The 27,696-nt window shown below is 37.9% G+C and overlaps 1 protein-coding gene across 8 annotated transcripts in view; it reads left to right on the forward strand.

Moving 5' to 3' along the window:
* Positions 1-27,696, forward strand: part of SLC25A12 (solute carrier family 25 member 12) — a 229,822-nt gene that overhangs the window by 185,652 nt on the left and 16,474 nt on the right. For all 8 annotated transcript variants that reach the window (XM_078327393.1, XM_035304539.3, XM_078327395.1 and 5 more), the window contains 5 exons: positions 3,737-3,821; positions 14,642-14,723; positions 16,315-16,473; positions 19,873-19,925; positions 20,440-20,520. In XM_078327393.1, coding sequence (XP_078183519.1) covers positions 3,737-3,821; positions 14,642-14,723; positions 16,315-16,473; positions 19,873-19,925; positions 20,440-20,520 — 460 coding nt within the window. The remainder of the gene's footprint in view (positions 1-3,736; positions 3,822-14,641; positions 14,724-16,314; positions 16,474-19,872; positions 19,926-20,439; positions 20,521-27,696) is intronic.

Genomic DNA, 27,696 nt, shown 5'->3' on the forward strand with positions numbered 1-27,696 from the left:
AGTCTGGAAATGCAGCACTGACTCACCGTTTGCGAATTCAACGCGGGCTCCAATCCTGGGTTGTTCTCACAGCGCCATCTTGAGTCCTCTCCTCATACATATTCTTACATATGTTAACAGTGTTTTACATGCTTATAACCTTAGACATAATTGAAAAGTATCAAAATTATAGGACTTATATATTTCTGTGGGCTTGAAAATAATATAGATTATTTGTTTCTTTAGTAAAATGTATAAGCTTCTAAATGGAGTAATCACTAACAAGAGAGTTCATACTGAAGGTAGTAATACTAGGAATAAAAGAGGGCTCAATACTGCCTTCAGGAGAGGAAGGGTTCAGATTGGTATGTTTTCTAGGGGCTTCCTCCTGTCTCTCATAAAACATGGCTGGACTTTCCTCCTTGCCTTGTGTAAGCTCCCTGACTTTATCATTATTTACTGCCTTACTTAATTCCCTTTTTCATTCCTCCAAGGAGAGCCTTAAGAAATTTGGCCTGTTTGTTCGTTCCCATGGGGGTGTTATAGTCCCAGTTAGGATCATTAGTGGGGATTATATCTAGGCCTGGGCGATTACCCTAAGGGTTTTGGGCAAATAAATCATCTGTTTCCTGGCTGGTGGCCTCTAAGATTCATTCCTTTTCCAAGGGGAAGTGCAACAAGTTGCTAGAATGAATTGAATGTCTCTCCATGAGAGATGAAAGGCTATAGTCAAAGTTTGGAACCTATCTGCAAATTTTCTGGGTTTCTGTAAATAGCTTGCTTGCTTTCTTTACATTGTTGTATGTCATTTATGGAGAAGGGGACCTACACTTAGACTGGCCCCTCAGCTCCTACTTCCCTAGGGGATAGCCAGTCTGTAGAGGCAGTTGAATACAGTGTTTCCCTTCAAGTGTGAGGGGGACTTAGGAGGGCCCTTGGTTTTTTCTCTTGGTGAGCCCAGAAACACTTGGGAAGGCATTGGTGGCGGTTGCCATTCCCTCTAAGAGACAGGTGGCTCTTGCAAAAAGGAGGTCATCCACAATATCCAGTTCTGCCTTAGAACCTTTTTTGAGGGGGCAAGTTCTAGGAATTTTGCAGATGGTTGGGTTTTGATATAGGGCCATGCAGGTCTGCACCTATGGGATTTCTGACCATTTACACTGCCTTTTGCAAAATAGGTGTTGTAATTAAGACTTAACATTGACTTCCCATTGTTCCCAGCTGTCCAGCTAATTTTAGGGCCATACAGTATTACAGTAAAAAGTCAGATGTTTTCTTTTTAGATTGTCAGGTTCAAATTGATTTTAATGGTTGAAAATGCAGCCAAGTGGCAAATCAGGTAGAATGGTTAGAGAGTGGCCCATAGTGGTGTGGAAGAAATAAGAGAACCTTGCTTATTTGGTGACCCAAATTTTACCTGGGGCATCCCCCTGGTAAAACTGGGTTTTGGCTGGGGACCTCAGGGGTGTCCCCCTTTAGAGCCCTGTCTTATTCTGTCAGATGACTCTGACCTTAGATGGATGCTAGTACCAATTTGGGAAGGTTCTCTCCACCACTGATGACCTACTGTGAGCTTTCCTTTTGTCCCTGTATGAAGGCCTTGACTTCTAGCATCCTTATAATTTGATAAGGCCATGGTTTCCCATACTTCCTGTTCCACTGGAGTGATAGCTATGAACTTTAATAATAGGAACTTGAGGTTGGATGGATTTCTTTTTCTTTTTTTTTTTTTTTTTTGACAGTCTTCCTCTGTCATCCAGGCTGGAATGCAGTGGTGCAATTTCAGATCACTGCAACCTCTGCCTCCCAGGTTTAAGCACTTCTCTGCCTCAGCCTCCCAAGTAGCTGGGATTACAGGCATGCGCCACCATGCCCAGCTAATTTTTTGTATTTTTTTTTTTTCGTAGAGACAGGGTTTCAACCATCTTGGCCAGGCTGGTCTTGAACTCCTGACCTTGTGATCCACCTGCCTCAGGGATGGATTTCTTTTGTCATGTGAATTATAGGGAATCTCAGTGGGGAAAGGTGGATTTTGAGCATGAAAAATGAAATGGTAGGGTTGGCTATTCCAGTCAGGCCCTGGACAAGAGAGGGAATGTTTAAATCTACCACTTTGACAGTGGATTCCATGTAAGGCCAAGTCATTCTATAGAAATAATATGATGATGACGAAAGACACAAGATACAGAATGTATTCTAAAGATTGTGGGCCCCAAAATTCTTCAGCAAGTTGAATAGATCAAGTAGGGGAAGGGAAGTCAAAACACCTAAGAGACATCTTTTGCCATTGCAAGCTAACTCTGTAGGAGAATTTGGCATAAGTAAAAGGGTTTAAGTTGACTGAAACATATGTGACTTTGTTCTGGAAGAGCTGCCACTGCCACTTGCATCACATTTAGGGATTAGCGACTGTAACCAGGAAAAATAGAAAAGAGTCCTTCCCCATTCTGGGCAGGGCAGCTATCCCCATTCCCTCCTTGGCCTTCAGGTAACACCAGAGAGTGGCCCTGATTAGTTGCCCTCAATTACCAAGGATTCACTAGGAAACAGCCTCTGAAAGACTGAAAAAAAGAAAAGGACTCAGGTCCCTCACCCAAACCAGCTGGTGGTGTTTAGGTGCTTCCACATGGATACCTTTCAGTCTCCTTGGAGAGTAGCCCTGGCCAGAGACCTGCAGTTGCCTCTATGCTTAGATGCTGTCTGTGGAGGGTCTCGTGTTGGAAAAGGGAAAGAGAGGTGAAAGGGTTCCCCTGTGTGGAGTAGAGGAAGCCCTACATGGAGATAGCTCCAGTCTGTGCCCACAAATGAAGGCTCAAAGAAAAATAAGTCCTCAAATTCGGGCTTACCTCCTGGCTGACTTGGCAAAATATGTTATCAGTGGAGGATCTTGCCTACAAATTGTCTGGTTTCTTGGCATGTTGAACAAATAATTGGACAAAACATACAAACAAAGCAGCAGAAGACAAAAGCATAGGCTATTGAAGCACAGATCAGGAGCAGGCTTGAGCAAGCAGCTGGAGAGTACCAGTTGCAAACCTTCTGGAGTTTAAGTACCATGATGTTTCCTATTGGTTACACCCTAAATAAATGAAGACTTGGCCCACAGCCAATTGGAGGCTGAAGTGAAGGTTTGGTGCCTGATCAATTGGAGGCTGAAGTGAAGGCTCAGCCTGCAAATAATCAGAGGCTGAAGTTACATCCTACGCAAATGAAGACTTGGCCCACGACCAGTCAGAGGCTGAAGTGAAGGCTCCCTGTCTCCAGACCCTATTCTGCCTCAAAATGGGTCAAAACTCAATGGGTTGGAAAGAACATACTGTTGAAAAAAAGAGTCTCCCTCCTACCCTTGTTCCTTTCCTTGGAGGCAACCAGTGTTTATCAGATTTACATGACTCCTTCCCAGATACTTTGCACCAGTGTTTTAAATAGGTATCCTTGGGGGGCACATGTAGTGGACAGTCAACCTCTATACTTTTGTTTCTGGCGATAATTATTGATTTGATTTTAATATCTGTCACTGGAATGTTACTAAATTCATGCACTCCACATTATTTCTCTGGAGTCTTTTGGTTTTTGTTGATGAAAACGGTTAAAAAGCCTTTTTGTCACTAAATGATCTATGTAAATAGGGAAGTAATGATTTTAAACTGTAGTTTGGGTTTTTTTTATTTGTTTGGTTTTTGTTTTTGGAGAAAAGATGATCTGGCGTGAGGAGTTTGTCAGTGTCTAACAATTATTTCCTATATTTTTCCTGAAGGCGTTTGACTTTGGCAGATATTGAGAGAATAGCCCCATTGGCTGAAGGGGCCTTACCTTACAACCTGGCAGAACTTCAGAGACAGGTATGAGTAGTCTTATAAATATGATCACCTTCAAAAATGCTGAACTGGTAGCCTAAATAGAAACCGACAGCTTCTGAATGCCATAAAAATTAAAAAAAACTGTTTTCCAGAGAAAGACTTTATTTAGCTTAAAGATTACCTCTATAGAACTACTGTTACCCCCACTTTTATAGAATATATATATATATTTTTGAGATGGAGTCTGGCTCTGTCATCCAGGCTGGAGTACAATGGTGTGATCTTGCCTCACTGGAACCTCTGTCTTTGGGTTCAAGCAATTCTCCTGCCTCAGCTTCTCGAGTAGCTTGGATTACAGTTGTACACCACCATGCCTGGCTAATTTTTGTATTTTTAGTAGAGACAGGTTTTTACTATGTTGGCCAGGCTGGTCTCGAACTCCTGACCTCAGGTGATCCACCAGCCTTGGCCTCCCAAAGTGCTGGGATTACAGGTGTGAGTCACTGTGCCTAGCCTGTGGAATATTTTTATAACTAGATTTATGTTTGTGTTTTATCAAGATAAGAAAAATAAGAGTTCATACATACATGGTTTGACCTCCTTCCCCGTAAAATTAACTTTCAGAAAGAAAACCTTGACTATTATTACATTTTTGATAAATTTAGCTTTGGTTTTTATAAATGTTAAGAATGCTTAAAACAATAACTTCTGAGTCCTGTAAAATTAGTACAGTCCCATTTCTGATTTTACAAATACTATCTTGGTAAGACAAAAAAAAAAAACAAAAAAAACTCCATGAAATTATTTTGAAAAGTGGAATAGAACAGTTTTTAACAAATCTTGTTTTAAGCCGAAACCTCTGCTTCTATAGCACTTGAAGGAAATTTCAGTGGTAGCAGAGGGTCACACTGCTTTTGTGTGTGGGTTGGGAGGGCCAGTCATTGTCCTCCTGGTACTTTCCTGCTCCAATAGACGTGGAACCTGTGTCCCTCCTAATTCTCTAGGAGACTGTGACTAGGCTAGACGACATGGGGAAGGCATGTGGGGAGGGGAAACGAAGACAGGATACAGAGAGAGAGAGAGAGAGAGAGAGAGAGAGAGAAAGAGCTTCTAAATGTGCATGCTGTGGAAATAGGCCATGTCTGCTCTTTCTTCATTGCTGGCATATTGGTGAGTAGCCAGGGTTGGGCTACTGTTATTGTTCACCTTCACCAGATGTGTTAGTGAAACATCAAGGTATGTAAGTGTAGTTCACTTTGGGAAGATTTGGTAGGAAATCTTTCTTTTACTTGAGCTCCATGGAATGATGATTCTGCCTATGAAACGAATTAGAATTTTCAGTTCTACTTTACATAATGAACAAGAACATTTTGTAGTCAGGTTGAAGTAAATTGAAAATGGAAAAGAAACACTATTATATCTATGTTTTGTGTTAATACCTTAATTGTTTGCTTGGTGTGTAATGAAGCTTCCTATAGATTAAAACGTATTATAGCTCATTGCATTTTAGTTTCTTTTGTACCAGAAAAACTCTTTTATCTGCTGCCATCAAAGTTTATTTCTAGGCTGGGCACAGTGGCTCATACCTGTAATCCCAGCAATTTGGGAGTCTGAGGTGGGCAGATTGCTTGAGCCCAGAAGTCCCAGCCCAGCCTGGGAAACATGGCAAAACCCTGTATCTACAAAAAAAAAAAAATACAGAGTTAGCCAGGTGTGATGGCATGTGCCTTTAGTCCTAGCTACTTACGAGGCTGAAGAGGGAGACTCACCTGAGTCCAGGAAGTTGAGGTTGCAGTGAGCCGTGATTGTGCTACTGCTCTCCAGCCTGGGCAACAGAGTAAGATCCTGTCTTAAAAAGAAAAAAGTTTATTTCCATTAGAAGGTTTCAGATCTTTTAAAAAATAGATGGATTTATTTCAGTTCAGTGATTTTTTTTAAACTAAAATTTTATAAAATTACAGCATTTAGTAAAAGGAAAGAATGTGAAAATTTTTTTATAAAATTTAAGAATGAGACATTTAAATAACTCTTCTGAATTTAATCTTATTTTTTGTAATACATACATTAGTGAAAATTTGCTCTTGACTTTTGAAAAATTACATTTCAAAAGAAGATTATTTTGCAGTGTTACACGTGTCTATTGATATATCTCTCCCTGGTAGTATCCTTAATATTTGTAATTAGGGAATATTTTATTTAGCTTATTAAAAATATTGTAAACTGAATTTTAAAATCTCAACTCATTTCCTCCTCTTCAGTTTTTCTACTGCTTACTTTTCTATTCACCCACCTCTCTTGCCCCTAGCAATTTTCCTAGAGGACATATCTGAAGAGTGTTTTGCAATCTTTGGCACCCTGAGTCTGCGTTCTTCACATTTCTTCATCCTTAGGAAAGTGATGTAATTTTGTTACTGCTGTGAATTCTTTTTAAGACAGATTCAAGATGATTTGCCTATCTTCAGTGGCAGTGCTGATGCTTTTATGCTGGGATGGGTGCCCTCAAGGATCTTGTCAGATATTTAGAAATGGGCAGTGATTAAAAAAAAAAACCACCATTTTCTTCTTCTGTGGATCTCTGATTGGTATCCAGAATGATGGTGGTGGAGTGCTTTCTCTGCCTTTCCTTAACCAGTGAGATGGTACAGGGATCTAGAATTTCTAGAGAGCTGGTAGAGGTCTTAGGTATTTTTACATTGCCCCAAAAGGAAGAATCTCAGGACTTTTTTTTTTTTTTTTTTTGAGATAGGGTCTCACTCTGTCACCCAGGCTGGAGTGCAGTGGCATGATCACTGTTCACTGCAGCTCTGACCTTCCTAGCTCAAGTGATCCTCCCACCTCAGCCTCCTGAATAGCTGGGACTACAGGCATATACCACCATGTCCAGCTAATTTTATTTTTTTGAGACAGGGTCTCGCTCTGTTGCCAGGCTGAAGTGCAGTGGCACAATCTTAGCTCATTGCACCCTCGGCCTCCTGGGTTCAAGCAATTCTTCTGCCTCAGCCTCCCCAGCAGCTGGGTTTACAGGCACACCACCACGCCCAGCTAATTTTTGTATTGTTAGTAGAGATGGGGTTTCACCATGTTGGCCAGGATGCTCTTGATCTCTTGACTTCCTGATCCTCCCACCTCGGCCTCCCAAAGTGCTGGAATTACAGGCATGAGCCACCACATCTGGCCTTTTTTTTTTTAGAGACAGGGTTTTGCCATGTTTCCCAGGCTGGTCTCAAACTCCTAGTCTCATGTGAATCCGGTGGCCTTGGCCTCCCAAAGTGCTGGGATTATAGTGTGCATGAGCCAATGCACTTAGCTAAAATTTTTAATGTTTCTTCTCACATAGGAGATAGTTTTTCTACAGAGAATTAGGTACAGTGAAATAAAAATTAAGGTCTTAAATGTATATTTTTCTGTACATTATTATAGGAACAGAATCTGAGAAAATAGAGCTCAACAGAAATAATAAGTAATTATTAGAATTTTATAGAAACAGATTTATGAAGGTTATTAGATTAATGTCCACTAACGGCCATTGTGAAATCTGACCTTTACTGTACTTGAGATCTGATACAAGTTTATTTGGGCCTCAGTCTTCCCTTTAGTAAAGTGAGTATCTTCATGTATTTCTGGGAATCCTTTAAGCTCCTGCGTTCTGTAAAATGGTATGCATTAATGAATTTTATTATCAGAATTCTAAATTTATCCTCCTTTTTCCTTTGTAACATTTAAAATTTTGTAAGGAATACAGGCTGGACTCAAGTAGAATAATATAAAAATACACTTAAGTCCTTACAGCAACCAAAGTAATGGAATAAACTTTCTTCAGTTTTTAGCCTTGAAAAAATGTTCTTCAGTTAACATATTTCAGGTTTATGAGGCATTCTAAGGCAGCCATATAGACTGTAATCCTAGTGACTCAGTTTTTAACATTCTTTAGTCCACAGAATTACAGTAGTGCTAACTATAACTATTCCCATGTTACTTCTGGAAGTTCTCTTGATTTGATTCTCTTGTAATGGTTCCTATATCGCCAAATTAGGTGTTTATAATTACTTACATTTATTATGCAGAGTGTTCCCCTATATGAATCTATTAGAAACCCAAATATCAAATAGGAAGAAGGATGTGTATTTTATTATCTCAACTTATGAAAGTTGTTATGAAAACACTTGTTCATGATGGAGAATCTGAGTCCAGAAATAGAAGGTATGAGGGAGACAGTAGTTAAGAGCTTGACCACTGATTGTGTAACATCCTCTTATTCTGTTTTCTCATTATTAAATAGGGAAGGTATGCTTGTGCCTGTAATCCCAGCACTTTGGGAGGCCAAGGCAGGCAGATTGTTTTGAGCTGAGGAGTTTGAGACCAGCCTGGGCAACATGATAAAATCCTGTCTCTACAAAAACATACAGCATAGTAGTATGCGCTGGTAGTCTTAGCTATTCAAGAGGCAAAGGTGGGAGGATTGCTTGAGCCCAGGAGTTCGAGGCTGCAGTCAGCTGTGATTGTACTACTGTACTCCAGCCTGAGTGACAGAGCAAGACCCTGTCTCAAGTAAATAAATAGGGATAGCAGTATTCATCTTTATAGGATTATTGTGAGAATTACACAAGTAATAATACACTTACATTAAGCCTGACACCTGCTAAGCATTCAATAAATGTTAACTGCTACTATTGTGCTTATTACTGTTATTGACTATGAGAAGCCTATGGGAGCAAACTCCAAGATGGGCTCAAACATATATGTGACACACTGCTTAATCTACCCTCATCTACTTCCATTAGGTAGAAGGGGATAGGAAGTGAGGAAAAAGTATTTATATGTCTTCGTATTTTTTTAAGTGCCTGAAATGTTTTAATTTTTTTGTGCTGGCTGAAATTCCACCAGCCCTATTTTTTAAATTTTTAATTAATGATGGATATTCAACTAGAAAAAAAATCACTACCCCATGCCATACACAAAAATCAGTTCCTGTTAAAATGTTCTAAATGTGAAAGATTAAAGAGGATAACATGAGAGATTCTATTTATGATCCGGAGATAAGCGAAGATTTTGTAAACAGTATAGAACACTAATCATAAAGAAAAAGATCAATAAGTTAAACTTCATTAGATTTAAGAACTTTTATCCAAATATCTCACTAAGAGTGAGAAAAGACAAGTTACACAATAGGCAAAGATATTTGCAATACATTTAAATAGCAGAGGATCTATATCCAGAATATATAATATAATAAGCTTCTGCAAATTTATAAGCAAAAGGCAGGTGATGCAATAGAAAAATTGGCAAAATACCTGAACAGAAACCTCACAAAAGAGGATATCCAAATGGTAAGGAAAATAATAGAAAAATTTAATAACATTAGTATAAGAAAACACACATTAAAACTACAATGGGATGCTATTTTACACTGTCCAGATTGATCAAAATTATAATCTGACAATGGCAAGTGTTGTTCAAGAGGTGAAAGAATGGAAATTGCTAGCATCACAACTTTGGAAACTATTTGTCAGTACCACTGCAGTTGAAGGGACACATACCCTATGAGTGTTGTTTCCTCTCCTGGGTATAGTCCCTAACAAAAACGTTTACATATGTGTGTTAAGAGATACGTACAACAATGTTTAGGCAAGGTGCGGTGGCTCATGCCTGTAATCCCAGCACTTTGGGAAGAGAAGGCAGGTGGATCACTTGAGGTCAGGAGTTCGAGACCAGCCTGACTAACATGGTGAAACCCCATCTCTACTAAAAATACAAAAAATTTAGCCAGGCATGGTGTGCACCTATAGTCCCAGCTACTTGGGAGACTGAGGCATGAGCAAAGATTGTTTATAGCAGCATTATTGGCCCTATGTGAAAATGGGTAAACAAACCTTCTCTTTGCTTTACTGTATATTACATAATTACTTTTTCAGCTGTGTGGGATAAATGATTTGTGATGGACCTGCTTGGGTATATATGTACTTTCTTTAAAAGAGTTTGGTTTCTATGGAAAATTATATTAAAGCTATAGGCCACTCACTTAACCATGGCTTATACGCTGGGTTGTAGTCTATCAAAACACTATTAGCGTTATTGAGAATTATTATTTTAACTTTTAAGTTTAGGGGTACATGTGAAGGTTTGTTACATAGGTAAACATGTGTCATGGGGGTTTGTTGTACAGATTATTTCATCACCCAGGTATTAAGCTCAGTACCAAGTAGTTAACTGTTCTGCTCCACTCCTTTCTCCCCTACTCCTCCCTCAAGTAGATCCCAGTGTCTGTTGTTTCCATCTCTGTGTGCATAATAAGCTCTTATCATCTAGCCCCCACTTATAAGTGAGAACATATGGTATTTGGATTTCTGTTCCTGTGTTAGTTTGCTGAGGATAATGTCCTCCAGTTCCATCCATGTTCCTGCAAAAGACATGATCTCATTCTTTTTTATAGCTGCATGTTAGAATTATTTTTATCTTCATTTTGTGTACAGCATTCCTTAGACAAAGGACTTTGTTTTCTTCATGTAATTTGCATTTCTGTGGACCTTCTTTGAATTTTGGATTCATGAGCACACACTGGAAGACATTACAGCCCATTTAGGAATTCCTTTTTTGGAACGTTTTACCTCTGTCACCTTGGTAGTTTAACCACAAATGGAAGTCTGTTCTCAAAAAGGATTAGGTTTATATATTAGCTATTATTTATTAGTCATTTACCTCATTTAAATGATTAGATTTGAAGACTTACTATAATCTTTTTTCTTTTTTTTTTCTTCATGACTTACTATAATCTTTAATAGAACTTAACTCCCTTTTACTGAGAGAAAAGTATTGTTTAGCATTCAGGAATATATATATTCAATTAAATATGTGTGTGTGTGTGTGTGTGTGTGTGTATATATATATATATATATATATGTATATAATTTTTTTCTTTCATCTCCTATACTGTCATAGCTTTATATTTTAATCTTACTTTGTAAGGCCAGGAATATTGAATTCAAATCCCAGACTACCAAAGTCACAGATATGATTTTCAGACAGAAAAATTTTGTTTTGTTTTCCCTAGCCTTATTTTGCCATTCCAGTCATACAATTTTGTTTTTATAGAATCTAGCCTTTTTTCCCTTTTCCAGTGTTCAGTATAAAAACTTTAGCTACTTCTCCCTTTTATTCTACCCATTAATAATGTGTCATTTAAAAGAGGCAGCTCTCTCTACTGAGTTAGCAGTATGGTTTGGGAAGGTTGTTTTACTTGTTAACTGACATAATCTTGCCTTATTTAATGCACGATCACTGCTGACTGCAACCTCAACCTCCCAGGCTCAAGTGATCTTTCCACTTCAGCCTCTTGAGTAGCTGGGACCACAGGCATGTACCACCACGCCTTGCTAATTTTTGTATTTTTTGTAGAGATGGGGTTTCACCATGTTGCCCAGGCTAGTCTTGAACTCTTGGGCTTAAGTGATTTGTCTCCCTTAGCCTCCCAAAGTGCTAGGATTACCGATGTGAGCCACCTCACTAGACCTAATTCTCACTTACAAAATGAGATACCTGTAACAAAAAAATGAAGAGACAGTCTCTTTAAATGAGGTCTTGACTTATTTCCTATCATACAGATATGCTTAGGGAGTAGGTTAAAAATCATTTAATATTCTCAATTCTTGTTTTGAAAAACACTTAATTAACCTTGTTAAATATCAAACTTTATGATCATAATCATAACCTTAAGGGAAAGAGCATCTTTTTCTTTGGCCCATTTGCTCACGGCAGGCAATCTTCTTAGTGCTGAGTGTTTTCCTTCAGCCTAAATGCTAAAAATTCAGTACACAGTCATTAATAGGGATGACAGTGATAGCATTTCATTCATGAATATTCATGAAGCAAAATCCATAGCATTAATTACATTAATTTACATACCTGAATACAAGTGAGCCATAAGTGATAACCTTAAAAAAATCTTGCTAACCATATATTGTATGTTTTCTTTTAAATGTTATTTAATAAGGGTGAGGTGACATTTCTGTCAAAAGGCATTTGGGTATTTATAGTTAGAAATGTTTTTAGCAAAGAATTAAAGCACAGTATAATCCTTCAGTTTTCATAGGATTTTATAGAGCTTATAAACATTCTTTAAAGGAAGAAAGTATAAAGAAACATATATGTGATTGAACACAGGAGAAACCTTTTATATGAATAAGGGAATTAGTGGTTACTTGATGTTTATTTAAGATCATAGCCTTTTTATTCTATGAGTGTTAATTCAGCATATCCTTTTGAAAGGATACATGAATGAAAATAATTCATAATCTATGAGAAATAGGTTTATTTTCATCCAGTTTTGTGATTGATAAACTCCAAGTGGGGGAAATAACATTCTGTATACTTTTTTTTTTTCGAGGCAGAGTCTCGCTCTGTCGCCCTGGCTGGAGTGCAGTGGTGTGATCTCATGTCACATCAACCTCCACCTTCTGGTTCAAGAGATGATCCCACCTCAACCTCCCAAGTAACTGGGATTATAAGTGCCTGCCATTATACCCGACTAATTTTTGTATTTTTAGTAGAGAGAGGGTTTCACCATGTTGGCCAGGCTGGTCTTGAACTCCTGACCTCAAGGGTTCTGCCCACCTTGGCCTCCCAAAATGCTGAGATTACAGGCATGAGCCACTGCACCCGCCCTATGTATTTTTAAATAAGTTAAAAACTTATAGGTAGCATAATAGCTATATTGATTTTAAAATGTAAGCTAAAATGGCTGTCTATATTTGGACTGCTATTTCAAATTACCATTGATGGTTTAGATAACAAACATTTATTTCCCATAGTTCTAGAGGTTAGAAAGTACAAGATTAAGGAGTTGGCGGATTCAGTTACTGGTGAGAGCCCTCTTAGTCTGTAGACAGCAGGCTTCTTGTTGTATCCTTGTTATATGAGGGAGATAAAAGAGAGTTCATCTTTCTTGTGTCTTATAATGGCACTAATCCTATCCTGAGGACTCCATTTTTATGACCTAATTGCCACTCAAAGGTGCCATCACCACATACTATCACATTGGCCGGTAGGGTTTCAACACATGAATTTTGGGGGGTCACAAGCATTGAATCTGTAGCAATGTCATAACTTGAATTCCTTCAAAGTATGTGAGATTAAGTGTCATCATTGCCTTGAAGGGACAGATTGTGTTTATGTTTTCAACTGTTGTCTTTGAAACAAAGTTATCAGAATTAACTGGTTAATCATTTTAGAAACTAATTTAAGCACATTCAGTTAATTATACTGAAGCATATTCAATATAGCCCTCCATCTGCTTGAGTTCCATGTCCTTGGATTCAACAAACTGTGGATGGAAAATATTTGGGGAAAAAACAATAAAAAAAAGTACAAAATTTAAGAATACAGTATAACAACTATTTACATCTTACTTACCTTATATTAGGTATTACAAGTAACCTAGAGATGATTTTTTTTTTTTTTTGAGACAGAGTCTTGCTTTGTCACCAGGCGCCAGGCTGGAGTGCAGTGGCGCAATCTCAGCTCACTGCAAACTCTGCCTCCCAGGTTCAAGCAGTTCACCTGCCTTAGCCTCCCCAGTAGCTGGGACTACAGGAGTGCGCCACCATGCCCAGCTAATTTTTGCATTTTTAGTAGAGATGGGGTTTTACCATGTTGGCCAGGATGGTCTCGATCTCTTGACCTTGTGATCCACCCACCTTGGCCTCCCAAAGTGCTGGGATTACAGGCGTGAGCCACCTCACCCGGCTGACCTAGAGATGAATTAAAGTATATAAGAGGATGTGCATAGGATATATGCAAATATTACCCTGTTTTATATCAGGGATGTGAGCGTCCATGGATTTTGGTATTTGAAAGTAATATCAGGAATATTTTTGTGCCGGGGGGATGGCTCATGCCTGTAATCCCAGCACTTTGGGAGGCCAAAGTGGGAGGATCACTTAAACTCAAGAGTTTGAGACCAGGCTGGACAACATAGGGAGACCCCATCTCTACAAAAAATTTAAAAATTAGCTGGATATGATAGCATGCACCTGTAGTCCTAGCTACTTGAAGGCTGAGGTGGTAGGATCGCTTGAGCTTGGGAATTTGAGGCTGTAGTGAGCCATGTTTGTGCCACTGCACTCTAACCTGGGCATCATAGTGAAATCTTGTCTCCAAAAAAAAAAAGAATATTTTTGCACTAATGAATGAGTGAAATATACAATTATTTAAAATATTTATCTCGTTTATAATTTCTATTTTTGTATATACTTTAAAATACATTTTTATGTGATTTTATAATGTATATTATTTAGATATATATATATATATATATATAATTAAGACATTGGCAAGTATGTGAACTTTCTCCTTTCTAGTTATTATAGGTTTTATATTAGAACTATGACAGTAGTCATTAGAGATAGTAGATTACAATCAGTATTCTCTGATTTGGGAATCAAATTAATTTTTATATATTTTAAAAAGCTTTTTAAATTTTGTTAATTAAAAAAGGAAAAAAATTCATAACTGAAATGCTTGTTTACCTGAAGGATTCACTTCTGTAAACTAATAGTGTACTCCCCAATAGTAGCAGATAAATGAGGCCTTAATAGGCTTGTAAAAATTGGGGTAAGGGGAAGCTACTGTATATTTGGCCAAATATGGTTTTTAAATACTGATGTTAGAGTTATCTGTTTTTAAATACATTGTTTTTGTTTTTGGCTGCATGAATATCCTATTTTCTAATTCTAGAAAAGATATTACTGCATTAACAATATCACTTTTAGGTTTTGTTTTTCCTTGTCTTAAAATAGTCAGATTGTAGCTTTTTCACTTGCTGTGTGCTCTTGCAAGATTGCTTTTACCTGTTTTCTTCTTCTCTGCAGCATTCTCCTGGGTTAGGCAGGCCTATCTGGCTCCAGATTGCCGAGTCTGCTTACAGATTCACTCTGGGCTCAGTTGCTGGAGGTGAGTGACATGTCTATGTCCTGTTTCAGGCTTGTGTTAATGTAATATTATCTCACTAGACTGAGGCAGATCAGCAAAGGTGCAGTTCATTGTTCCCATGGGTCACGACTTCGGGGCTTTCTGAAGTGTTCTTTATTTTTACCTGTGATCAGAGGACTTGTCATAGCAATGGCTGTCTGTGGACTATCTGGCTCCAGTCTGTCTTCAGGACAAAACCTCTGTAATGATGTGAAAGTCTGGGATGCAGTGTTATACTCACCTTAATTAAACTGGCTAAGGCCAGTATGAAAAGTTGGAAAATGAGAATGTGTTTACGGTGCAGGTTGAGAGGTTGAGATTTGCTATTTAGCAAAGTAATGCAGGAACAGAAAACCAAATACTGCATCTTCTCACTTATAAGTGGGAGCTAAATAGGAACTTATGAACACAAAGAAGGAAACAACAGACACTGAGGTCTACTTGAGTGGGGAGGGTGGCAGGAGGAAGAGAGCAGAAAAAATAACTATTGGGTACTGGGATTAATACCTGGGTAATGAAATATATATAAGAAACCCTTTCATATGTACCCCACCTAAAATAAAAGTTAAAAAAAGAAAGAAAGAAATTGAGATTTGGGATATGAATCCCATAACCTCATGAAATAAAACAACCTCTCAAAGTGATTCACTTTTGCTTTTCTGCTTATATGTTTTCCTTTCCCTTTTCACTGGTTTAGCAATATCTGAACTTGATGTTTATCTGCAAAAATGAACCTTTCTTTCCTCCCTGTTCACAGCCAAAATTTGAGAAACTATTTTGCTTAAATATTCTACATAGAAAATGTGTAGAATCTGAAGTTGCTTTGTTGAGAAGAAACTAGCAGGTGTGATTAAAATGCTTACGATTTGTTTGAGATAAGCCTGAACTCCAGAGACTCTTTGTTTTTTCTTTTCACTCTCAGTTTTAGAAGCTGCAAACCAGGTTTTAGCTTTCAGCAGTCAAAATGAGTAATACTCTCATTCATGTAAATACATTTTTCAGTCTCTGAGAAATTCTAAAGCATAGCCGTATTTTCTTTTAAAACAAATTCTATACGTAGGGATAGGATAATGTTGAAGTGATTCTCCAATGTTATGGTTGTAACTGATTAATTTACCAAGATGCTTTATTAAACTAAATTTTAAAATTATAGCCACTTATTATACAGATACAGTCATTTTAAGAAGTAACTGGCGTAATATTTAGGCATTTAATGGAAAATGTAAATAAATGTTATACATAATAGTTGAATGTTATTATTATAGAAAACTGAGTGTTGATTATCTAATTTGGGAAGTGACTCAATAATCCACTCTGTAATTTATGAAACTAAGATATCAAAGAGCATTCTTGACAGTTGTTTTCTGAAGCAGCTGTATTTATGGATTTCAGTGGTTACTAGCCTGCTATCCCTAAACTCTGTGTGAGGGAAAGAAAAATAATAATATAAAGTCTCTTTTGTGAGAATACGTTGTGTTTTATTTTCTCATCCTTTAAGATGAGATTTGTCACTCTTAGGGACTCTCCATTTAATTATGTTCTTTTTTAAGCTTAAAAATTGTTCTGTTTATAGCTGTGGGAGCCACTGCAGTGTATCCTATAGATCTGGTGAAGACCCGAATGCAAAACCAGCGTGGCACTGGCTCTGTTGTTGGGGAGCTGATGTACAAAAACAGCTTTGATTGTTTTAAGAAAGTCTTGCGTTATGAGGGCTTCTTCGGTCTCTACCGGGGTGAGTAAGCAAATCCCAGCTGTTGAAGTTAGTGATTTGATCTCACCAGCAGCAGATTTTAACTCACTAATTATGGAAACCAATATGTAGTATGCCTAGCCAGACTAGGGCTGTTTCTCTCTTTTTATTTTCTCTTTGCTTGTTTCCCTTTTTACATTCTTTCTGGTGATTAGCAGTATTAATCTGCAAACAAGGTGGTCTTTTTTTTTTTTTTCTTTTGAGAGGAAGTTTCGCTCTTGTTGCCCAGGCTGGAGTGCAATGGTGTGATCTCAGCTCACCGTAACCTCTGCCTCCCGGGTTCAAGCGATTCTCCTGCCTCGGCCTCCTGAGTAGCTGGGATACAGGCATGTGCCACCACGCCTAGCTAATTTTGTATTTTTAATAGAGATGGAATTTCTCCACGTTGGTCAGGTTGGTCTCAAACTTCTGACCTCAGGTGATCCCCCTGCCTTGGCCTCCCAAAGTGCTGAGATTACAGGTGTGAGTCACCGTGCCCGGCCCAAGGTCTTCATTTCTTCTTCTTGCTATTTATATTTCTTGGTATCCAAATTCTGTGTTTGTCCCAACATGAGTATATGTCACCATGCTCCTACAAGCCAAGACATGTATCTGCAGGTGGAATACAAGGATGATAGCTAAGAAATATAGAGCTGCTTTTCTCAAAGAGTTACTTTAAGAGAAATACAACTCTTTTCTGTAGAAAAGAAGCCAGGCTACCACTCAAAGATGAGTTTACCCTATATATACTTGTTTCAACAAAAATAAATATCAAATGTTTTTGTCTCTTTCGGGGATCATTTATAAATTTTTTCAAATGAGCCATCTGAAGGTTTTTTGTTGTTGTTTTTTTAAATAGGAAAACCCTTTGGTTCCAAGTCTAAATCTCGCTCGTTTTCCCCATTTAGCTCAGAGGTACACAGTAAAAACAGAGAGATTTTCTTCTGCAGGAATGTTAGCAGCCACTCTAGACTGAGCACGGTGCAGTTGGCATCAGAGGCAACAGCCCCATGGAGAATTCTCCCCCAGCCCCATTGGCTTTGTAGGAACTTGTCTCTTTTGAGAGAGACTTTCATGTGTGTGTTTTCACATTAGAATTCAGGGTTTCCTTTGGTAAGGAGATTAATTTTTTAATCTCTTTGGGCGCCACTTGGGATTCTTTGAAAATACTCTCTACATGCTCAAGTCCAGGGCATTTGTGTAATTTACTGTACTTGTTTGTTTGCACACACAAGCTCATTAATCCCTAGCTTATTCTGAGCTCTGTTGAACTATTTGGCTTAGAACCTCTTCCTAAGAAAGGCTGGGCCTGAACAAAGCTTTAGGCTTATGGACAGGAGAAAAAAACACCTCTGGTTAGCATTATATCCAGGTATTCAAGTAAAAAGTATAATGTTGATCACTCATAAGTGAAGGAGAGGGTCACAAGGATGTTCATTTTTAGCATTGTATATAGAATAAGAGGAGAGAGTCATTCTGAAATCAAACCAGGCTCAAGTACCCTGCTCTTAAGAATGAATGTGATGATTTTTCCTCAAATATTCAGAACTGTAGCATCATCTCAGAGTTCCACCTGTATAGCATGTATGCCGTGGAAAGGGGTATACATTATCCAGAATGCAGATCTGTCCACATGAATGCTTGTTCTAACTGATTAAGCCCTGCATGTCCAGATTTTATTTAATGGGGAATCAAGGTTGAGTAGCATTAAGATTGTTTTTTTCCTTGATATCTTCAATATTTCTTTGTTGAATAATGACCTTTCTCCTCCTTGATATGCTTTTAAATTGCAAAGAAAATGTCCCCTATTAAAAGGATCCTAGATATTTACTGCATAGTTTAGCCTTCTCAATGGATAGGTACTTACAGAAGATTTCATTTGAGAGAGATGTCATGTTAATTAAATGGATGCAATATAGCAAGTGGGGGAGGGGATTGTTGGTTTTATTCAGGATGTAAGCTCATAAAAGCAGTTCTTTAAATGAGAGACTTTTGTATTAGGGAGAAGATTGTAGGAGTCCTGTAGGTGAGCGCTATGATTATTGAGATTGTCATATATTGCTTGGAACTGGTCCATTATTCTGTCAGATGATTGACAAAATTGTTGACAGATTAGCTACATTTCTTTGCAGGCAACAATGATAAAATGACACAAATCAGTACTTTATTAAATTCCATGAGCCTTATTGAGGCAAGTTGTAAAACAAATATGCATGCTGACATGGTTGTATGGGAGTTAGATTAAAAGTAATAGAGCCTGATAATCATGAGGGTTAGAAAGTTAAGACTGCCATCTGCTGATTTATTCTTTTAAATCAGTCTGCTACCCATGAAAGGTGTGCGTGGATTTGTGTGTGTCACTGATAATTCAGTCTGACTGACAGTAGCCTTATGTATGATTACTTGCTGGCTCTCAACTCATGGAAAATCACTCAGCGGTATCCTCAAAGCAGGCTTAAGATCAGCAGTAAGCAAGCAGGCAAACACACATATACCTCCCCTTTGGCTGGATGATTTAAAGGATATAAAATGTTTGTTGTCAGCATCTTTAAAAAATGTATGCAAAAAAGTATGCTAACAATTTGGATAAGCTGTGAACTTCAGAAAGCCAAGCCCAATAGATGTTGTATTTTTTATTTTTTTCTTTTCTAGTATGCAGCCATCCTGGGAAATTTAACTTTCTAAGGATTATGATTTCCTTTGTTCTGAGGGGATTCTTTTAAAATGTCTTAAGCTTGACATATATTAGTAAATAATAATACAACAGGTGTATGTTTTTGCTTATAGGAGATATTCATTAAACAATACATAAAACTGCATTTTTCTTGGCAGTTTTGGCTTCTTTTTAAATGAATGAATATTGAATGCCGTGTTTCTCTGAAGAAAAGATTATGGGAGTTAATATTCTATAATAACCAAGCCACTGTATGCCAGTATGTCGGTAGCATAGTTTGTGGCAAAATCTGGGTGGCAAAATCTGGGTATACATAACAGCATGCTTTTCAGAGCTTTTGCAAGTATACAGTGTCTGTGTATGTTTTATGTTGTTGGTTGTAACAAGGGAGAGAATTTGGTTACGTTGTTATTGGCAATGTTCCTAGAATAGAGAAGACCCATGGCTCCGTTTCTTCCTTACATATTTTTTGGGAGGTGTTGGTTAACTAGGCTTTAAAGGAAGCATGCTTAAGACAGGATTTATAACTTCAAGAAAACGTGACATTATACTGCATTTGTAAATAATTATTAAATATATACAGAGTTTTAGGATAATCTTTTTCCCATTTTAGTGAAAACTCTAAAATGTTTGATGGGTAAATAATAAGGGGGAAACACTTCATTGTTGGGCTTGTGTATTCATGTCTGGTACATCTATATTGCTGATGATTCTGTCCCTTTACCTAGGTCTGATACCACAACTTATAGGGGTTGCTCCAGAAAAGGCCATTAAACTGACTGTAAGTTTGTTTTTAACTGAATTTGTGTCATTTGTTTAGATTACTATTAAGCCAGAAAACTAAAATCAAGGCTGGGTATGGTAGTGAATGCCTATAATCCTAGGATTTTTGGTGGTAGGAGGATCACTTGAGGCCAGGAGTTCCAGACCAGTATAAGAACAGTAAGAACTCGGCTCTACCAAAAAAAAAAAAATAGCCAAGTTTGATGCATGCCAGGAGGCTAATGCGGGAGGATTGCTTGAGTTCAGGTATTTGAGGCTGTAGTGAGCTATGATCATACCACTGCACTCCAGCCGAGCAACAGAGTTAGACCGTGTCTCAAAAACAAAACTAAAATTGATGCTGCCTAGACTGGCACGCTATCACAGAATTTGTAAAACTTTAATTTTACATATAAGCATTTGATAATTTTTAATATTATAAGACAAGTATTTTGCTGACTTGGAAAAGTAACAGTGTGCCAGTAGAGAAATGGTTAGGAATTTTGGTTAACTGATGTTGTCTTTCTAATTAGGTTAATGATTTTGTTCGGGACAAATTTACCAGAAGAGATGGCTCTGTTCCACTTCCAGCAGAAATCCTTGCTGGAGGCTGTGTAAGTATTAATCTTAGGCACTTCTTGTGACAAATATATTCCTTTAACCTTTTTGCACAGATATGATAGATCTCTGAGTAGCCTTTCCCTTGAACTCAAGGGATTCTAAGCAGGTTTTCTCAGTGATCATATGGAATAATTTTTGAATTTTATTGTATAAGCTAACTGGTTTTGAGTATAGAAAAGAGGTAGTATTATAATCAGCTCTATCTCTGTGATGCTCCTAGAGCATTACCTTCCAGACTTAAAGTCCTAATTCCTATTCCTTTTTAAGAAATAGAGTATAGAAAATATAGTAGTGAGTAGAATTACCACTCATATATATTAACTGCAACTTTAAAACAAGTGTGAGATGGCTGATTAATTGGGCCCTTATATTTTAAATATAAGACTAAGCCACTGTTTAATTATAATTTTTATTTTTTAGAGGCCAGAGGGTATGGTAAACAATAGTGATGGAAACTACATTTTAGCTATTGACAAAAATTCTGAACCCAGAGACTCAGATTATATTTACTTAGAGCACAAATGTTTCTGTCTTTAAAGTATACACATGGCATTGGGTTCGGACCAATGCTTAAATCTGTTTTCATCTTGACTAATTTCATTGGTGGTATTTGTTTCTTATTTGATAATACACAGTTTAAGACTTGTTTAGTCATTTTGTTCTTGGAAACATTAATAACTTCTAGTTGAATTGGCAGACAGTCTTGGCTAAAGCTTCCTCAGTTGCTTGTGAAACCTGAGGTGATGAGGTCAGTGACCTTGGAAGCTTTTAATTCAGAGACACTGCCTCAGGGGTCAGAGAGAGAGAGAGAGGTTGCTCCAGGTTCTCCTTGATATGTGTCATTGTGGCACATACCTGAGTCCTCACCTTTCTGCAGTTTTTTGGAAGAGGTGGATTGCTGTGTGGGTGTGTGTGCCTGTATGCATGCCCCAGCACATTCTCAGGAAGGAAATCTCTTTGGTTACATTTCTTTTTTAATGAAGCGTAAACAGTGGATGTAGAATACAGCTTTTGCTTAGGTGGATCACCAAAAGTTAAGTTTCTCTTTTTCCTTTGCTCCACTTAGATCCCGTAATTGGTTCTTGTCTAGAGAGAGAATCTTTGCCAATCATAAATATTCTTTTTCTTGGTGGTTTTAAGTTCCCATTAGCTTAAGAAGCTTTCTAACTCATTTTTATCACAGCACATACATGCCTTTGCCAGAAATCTTCTAAGTCATGCTCTTTCTGTATCATGTAGCTAATTATTTGTTTCCATTTGCAGTATCCAGGTTTTTGGCCATGAAGCTGACCTGTTCCCATGTCTGACATGTGACCTAAGTGGTTTAACCACATGTCAGACATGGGAACAGGTGGTTAAACCAAAATAAGATATTTAGTTCCTTTGTTCTTCCTAGCTACAGACCCTCTTTATAGGTTTGAACTTTAGGAATTTCTTTTGAAGTGTGAGGTGCCTTGAGGGTTGTGCTGACACTCTAAATCTTTCTTAATCATGACTCATTTCTGGAGGCTTTTGATGGATTGTCTAGTGAAAAATTGACAGCATGAAAAATAGTCAGGTTGGACTCTAGGCAGAGTGATAAGGTTGTCTGCAATTTTTCACCTCAAACGTTTTCTGCTTCCCACTTTGTTCTAAATCTCTTCTTTCAGGGAAGAAAAAAAAGCAATTATTGAGTTTCTACTGACAAATTCAGTTATACTATGGTATAAGTGATTGTTAAAGTACAATTCACGGTTTCTTCCCAAAGTCTATAGATTTCAACAGAGAATAAAGTCTTAAAAAGGATGAGTCTCTCTTTATAGAATATTAGGCTCTGTGGGACATAGGATATACCATTTCCTAAATGATACCCAGCAAACAGCCACCAGATTAACACTGTGAAGAGTGGCTGCCTATGAGCCTGACCCTGAGTCCTCACCATCCTGAGTAGTGGTGGTGATACAATGTACAGTGTCCGTGTGGGGTTTTGGCTGAGTGCTGTCAGTGCCACTAGTAAGAAGAATGTTGCTGTTCTTCCAAAAGTTTCCCAATTTTAAAGATGCACCTAATGCAGGTTAATTAGGAAGAAATGGCTCAAACTGAGTTCTAGGCCTTTTTTCCAGAGGAAGGATTAGCTAGGACCTAAGCCTCAAGTTCCCTTTAGATGAGAGGGAAATTTTATTGCCATGGAAATGACAATATTCCCCTTTAGGAGAAATGGTATCTGTTGACTAGATCATGAAGTGACTGGCAAGTGAAAATCTCTAGTCCTTGGGCATTATATATTTTGTTGTTATGGTATGTTTTGTTTTATGATCTGTTTTTAAAGGCATGTGATTTTTGGTTTTGTTTGTTTTTTGTTGGTTGTTCTTCTTTTTTGAGACAGGATCTCATTCTTTTGTCCAGGCTGGAGTGGAGTGGCACGATCTCAGCTCACTTCAGCATTGACCTCCTGGGCTCAAGGGCTCCTCCCATCTTTCAGCCTCCCCAGTAGGTGGGACCACAGGTGCACGCCACCATACTCTGCTAATTTTTGTATTTTTTGTAGAGCTGGTATTCCACCATGTTTCCCAGGCTGGTCTTGAACTCCTGGGCTCAAGCAACCTCCTGCCTTGGCCTCCTAAAGTTTTGGGATTACAGGTATGAGCCACCAGACTGGCCAAGGCCTGTGATTTTTGATACATGCAAAAGAATACAAACAATATAAATATCGAATAATAATAAACTAAGCATCCATACTTCTAGCACCCAGCTTAACTAAAATGTTACTACTATTATTGACACTGATTATTGCTTTTGATATAGCTCTAATCTGCTAGATTACTAATAAGCAGTAGATACTTTTCTTACTGGGCTGAACATTTTATAGGGATTATCTCATTATTGTTCCCAACTAGAGTTGAGAAAGCTAAAACCTCAGTGAAATCCAACACTTAGTAAATGTCAAAATTGTGGTTCAAACCACTTCTATCTCCAAGTCCATATTCTTTCACACTTGATATAGTTTTCATTTATTCATTCTTTCATGTATTCATTTATTTATTGAATACCTCCTATGTTTCATGCAAATTTTTAAAATAACAGCTTTAAACAGGGTGTGATGCTCACGCTTGTAACCCCAGTACTCGGGGAGGCTGAGGCGGGTGGATTACCTGAGGTCAGGAGTTTGAGAACAGACTGGCCAATACAGTGAAACCCCGCCTCTACTTCAAATAGAGAAAAATTAGCTGGTCATAGTGGTGCATGCCTGTAGTCTCAGCTACTCAGGACGCTCAAGTAGGAGATTTGCCTGAACCCAGGAGGCAGAGGTTACACTGAGCTGAGATCGTGCCACTGCATTCCAGCCTGGGCAAGAGAGTGAGAATCTGTCTCAAATAAAAAACAAAAAACAGAAAAAAAAAGCAGCTTTATTGAGATACACTTAACATACCATGCAATTCCCCCATTTAATACATATAATTCAGTGTTTTGTTATGAAATCATCACCATAATCAATTTTAGAACATTTTTATCAACACAGAAAGATATCCAGTAACTTTAGCTGTCACTTCTCTTAAACCTTTTTTTTTTCTGTTTTACTCACTGTGGCTCAGATTTTTCTTTCTTTTTCTTAAATCTTATTTTTTTCTATTAGCTCATACTTCTCAATTTTCCCACCACATCTCTAAGTCCTAGGCAACTGTGTTGCCCAGGCAGGAGTACAGTGGTGTGATCGAGGCTCACAGCAACCGTGAACTGCCAGCTCAAGTGATCCTACCACCGCAGCTTCCCGAGAAGCTAGAATTACAGGTGTGTGCCACCGCGCTCAGCTAATTTTTAATTTTTTCATAAAGACAGGGTCTCACTTGCCCAGTCTGGTCTTGAGCTCTTGGCCTCAAGGAATCCTGCCTCAGCCTCCCAAAGGACTATAGTTACAGGTATGAGCCACTGCATTTGGCCTGTAGGCAGCTATTAATATACTTTCTGTTTTTATAAATTCACCAATTTTGAATATTTTACGTAAATGGAGGCTGGGCATGGTGGCTCATGCCTATAATCCCAGCACTTTGGGAGGCCAAGGTGGGTGGATCGCATCAGGTCATGAGTTTGAGACCACCTGACCAACATGGCAAAACCTCATTTTACAAAAAAAATACAAAAATTAGCTGGGCATGGTGGCAGGTGATTTCAGTCCCAGCTACTCTGGAGTCTTAGGCAGGAGAATCACTTGAGCCTGGGAGGCAGAAGTTGCAGTGAGCCGAGGTCACTCCCACTGCACTCTGGCCTAGGCAACAGAGAGAGGCTCTGTCTCAAAATAAATACATACATAAATAAATAAGGAATCATGATATGTGGCCTTTCGTAAGGCATAACATGGTGCCTAACTTTTTTCACTTAGTGTGTTTTCAAGGTTCATCCATGTTGTAGCATGTATCAGTATGTAATTTTATTGCTGAATGTATGGATATACTAAAGTTTGTTTATTCATTCATTAGTTGATAAACATTTGAGTTGTTTCTTCCTTTTGGCTGTTATGAATAATGCTGCTATGAACATTGATGTATAAGGTTTTGTGTGGACATGTTTGCATTTCTCTTGGGCATAGACCTATGAGTGGAATTGGTGGGTCATACGGCAACTCTAATCAGCATTTTCAGGACTGCCTGACTGTTTTTTAAAGTGGCTACATCTTGTTCCATCCCTATTAGTAGTGTGGCGGTTCTGATTTCTCTATATCTTTGCTTATGTGTATGCGTGTATTTTTGTTGTTGTTGTTTTTTAATAGCAGCAGAGTTTCACTATGTTGCCCAATCCAAGAGTGCAGTAGCTATTCACAGGTATGAATATAGCATGCTACAGCCTCGAACTCCTGGCCTCAAGTGATCTTCCTGCTCCATCCTCCTGAGTAGCTAGGACTACAGGCATGTGCCATCATGCACGGCTACTTTCCACATCTTTGAAAACACTTCTTATTGTCTGTCTTTTTACTGTAGCCATCCTACTGGGTGAAAAGTGATACCTTAGTGTGGTCTAATGACTGACAATTTTGAGCATCTTTTTGTGTGCATATTGGCCACTTGTATATCTTCTTTGAAAAAAATGTCTAGCCAGAATTTTTGCCCGTTTTTAAATTGGATTGTCTTTTGTGTTACAGAGTTCTTTATATACTAGATATGAGTCCCTTTTAAGATATTTTTTACTTTCTTGATTCTATCTTTTGAAGAATTGGACTTTATTGAAGTTCATTTAATCAGTTTTTTCTTTTGTTTGTGCTTTTGGTGTTATATCTAAAAAATCATTAATCCAAGACCATGAAGATATATGCCTCTTTTTTTTCTAATATATAGAAATTAATACAGCTAACCTACTGAATGTCATAGCTAAAACATGCTCAGAACACTTACATTAGCCTAAAATTAGGCAAAATTATAAAGCACAAAGCCTGTTTTATAATATAGTATTGAGCATCACATGTAATTTATCGAATACTGTACTGAATGTGAAAACCAGAAAGGTTGTATGGGTAGTCGAAGTATTGTTTCTACTGAATCAAGCATATTGCTTTTGCACCATAGTAACGTCAAAAAATCGTAAGTCGTATCATTGTTGGGGACCACCTGTATATTTATGTTCATACATAATACGTATATGTACAAACATGTTTATTAGAAGACACAAATATAATTGCATGTTTGATGATAATATCTGTTGTGGGCAAAAATAAGACCTTAATGTCAACCTAGAATTTTCAAAGTACATTATTATACATTATTGTCACCCTTTATAAAATAGATAGATGGAAAACAGCAGTTCAAAATAGCTAACTCTCTTACCTCAAATTACACAGCTAATATATGCTGGAGGTTTCATGTGAACCCAAGTATTCTGATTTTTTTAGACTAAGTTCTTTTATTCTGTAATGTCCTCTTGGGGGAATCAAATCATCGATTTGTGTCCAAATAAATCTAGGTGACTCCATTCAACTTTATAGTGACTGTCTTGCTTGTTTCCTTCCTTTCTTCCTTTAATAACTATATGAATTTGACATACTTACATGTATTTGGTTGTTTACTTAGGTATACTTAACATTTTTAAAAGGAAAATATTTTAGGTATTCAGCTCAATGAGTTTTGACAGTTGTTTACACCCAGGTAATCACCACCTAAGATAATAAACATTTCACCCCAGAAAATTCGTTCATGCCTCTTTCCAGTCAATCCCTTCTCCTTTACCCCATGCAGCCACACTTTTGATTTCTTTTTTTTTTTTTTTAGCTTATTTTATTTTATTTTATTTTATTTTATTTTTTTAAATTTTTTATTGAATTATGGGTTTTGGGGTACATGAGCAGAGCATGCAAGACAGTTGCGTAGGTACACACATGGCTGTGTGCTTTCTTTTCTTCTCCCCTTCACCCACGTTTGGCTTTTCTCCCCAGGCTATCCCTCCCCACCTCCCCCTCCCACTGGCCCTCCCCTTTTCCCCCCAATAGACCCCAGTGTTTAGTACTCCCCTTTCTGTGTCCATGTGTTCTCATTTTTCATCACCCACCTATGAGTGAGAATATGCGGTGTTTCATTTTCTGTTCTTGTGTCAGTTTGCTGAGGATGATGTTCTCCAGATTCATCCATGTCCCTACAAACGACACAAACTCATCATTTCTGATTGCTGCATAATATTCCATGGTGTATATGTGCCACATTTTTCCAATCCAGTCTATTATCAATGGGCATTTGGGTTGATTCCAGGTCTTTGCTATTGTAAACAGTGCTGCAATGAACATTCGTGTACATGTGTCCTTATAGTAGAAGGATTTATAGTCTTTTGGATATATACCCAGTAATGGGATTGCTGGGTCAAATGGAATTTCTATTTCTAAGGCCTTGAGGAATCGCCACACTGTCTTCCACAATGGTTGAACTAATTTACACTCCCACCAACAGTGTAAAAGTGTTCCTTTTTCTCCACATCCTCTCCAGCATCTGTTGTCTCCAGATTTTTTAATGATCGCCATTCTAACTGGCGTGAGATGGTATCTCAATGTGGTTTTGATTTGCATCTCTCTGATGGTCAGTGACGATGAGCATTTTTTCATATGATTGTTGGCCTCATATATGTCTTCTTTCGTAAAGTGTCTGTTCATATCCTTTGCCCACTTTTGAAGGGGCTTGTTTGTTTTTTTCCTGTAAATCTGTTTGAGTTCTTTGTAA

The sequence above is a fragment of the Callithrix jacchus genome, chromosome 6 (genome assembly GCF_049354715.1).
Source record: "Callithrix jacchus isolate 240 chromosome 6, calJac240_pri, whole genome shotgun sequence".
Classification (NCBI taxonomy): Eukaryota; Metazoa; Chordata; class Mammalia; order Primates; family Cebidae; genus Callithrix; species Callithrix jacchus.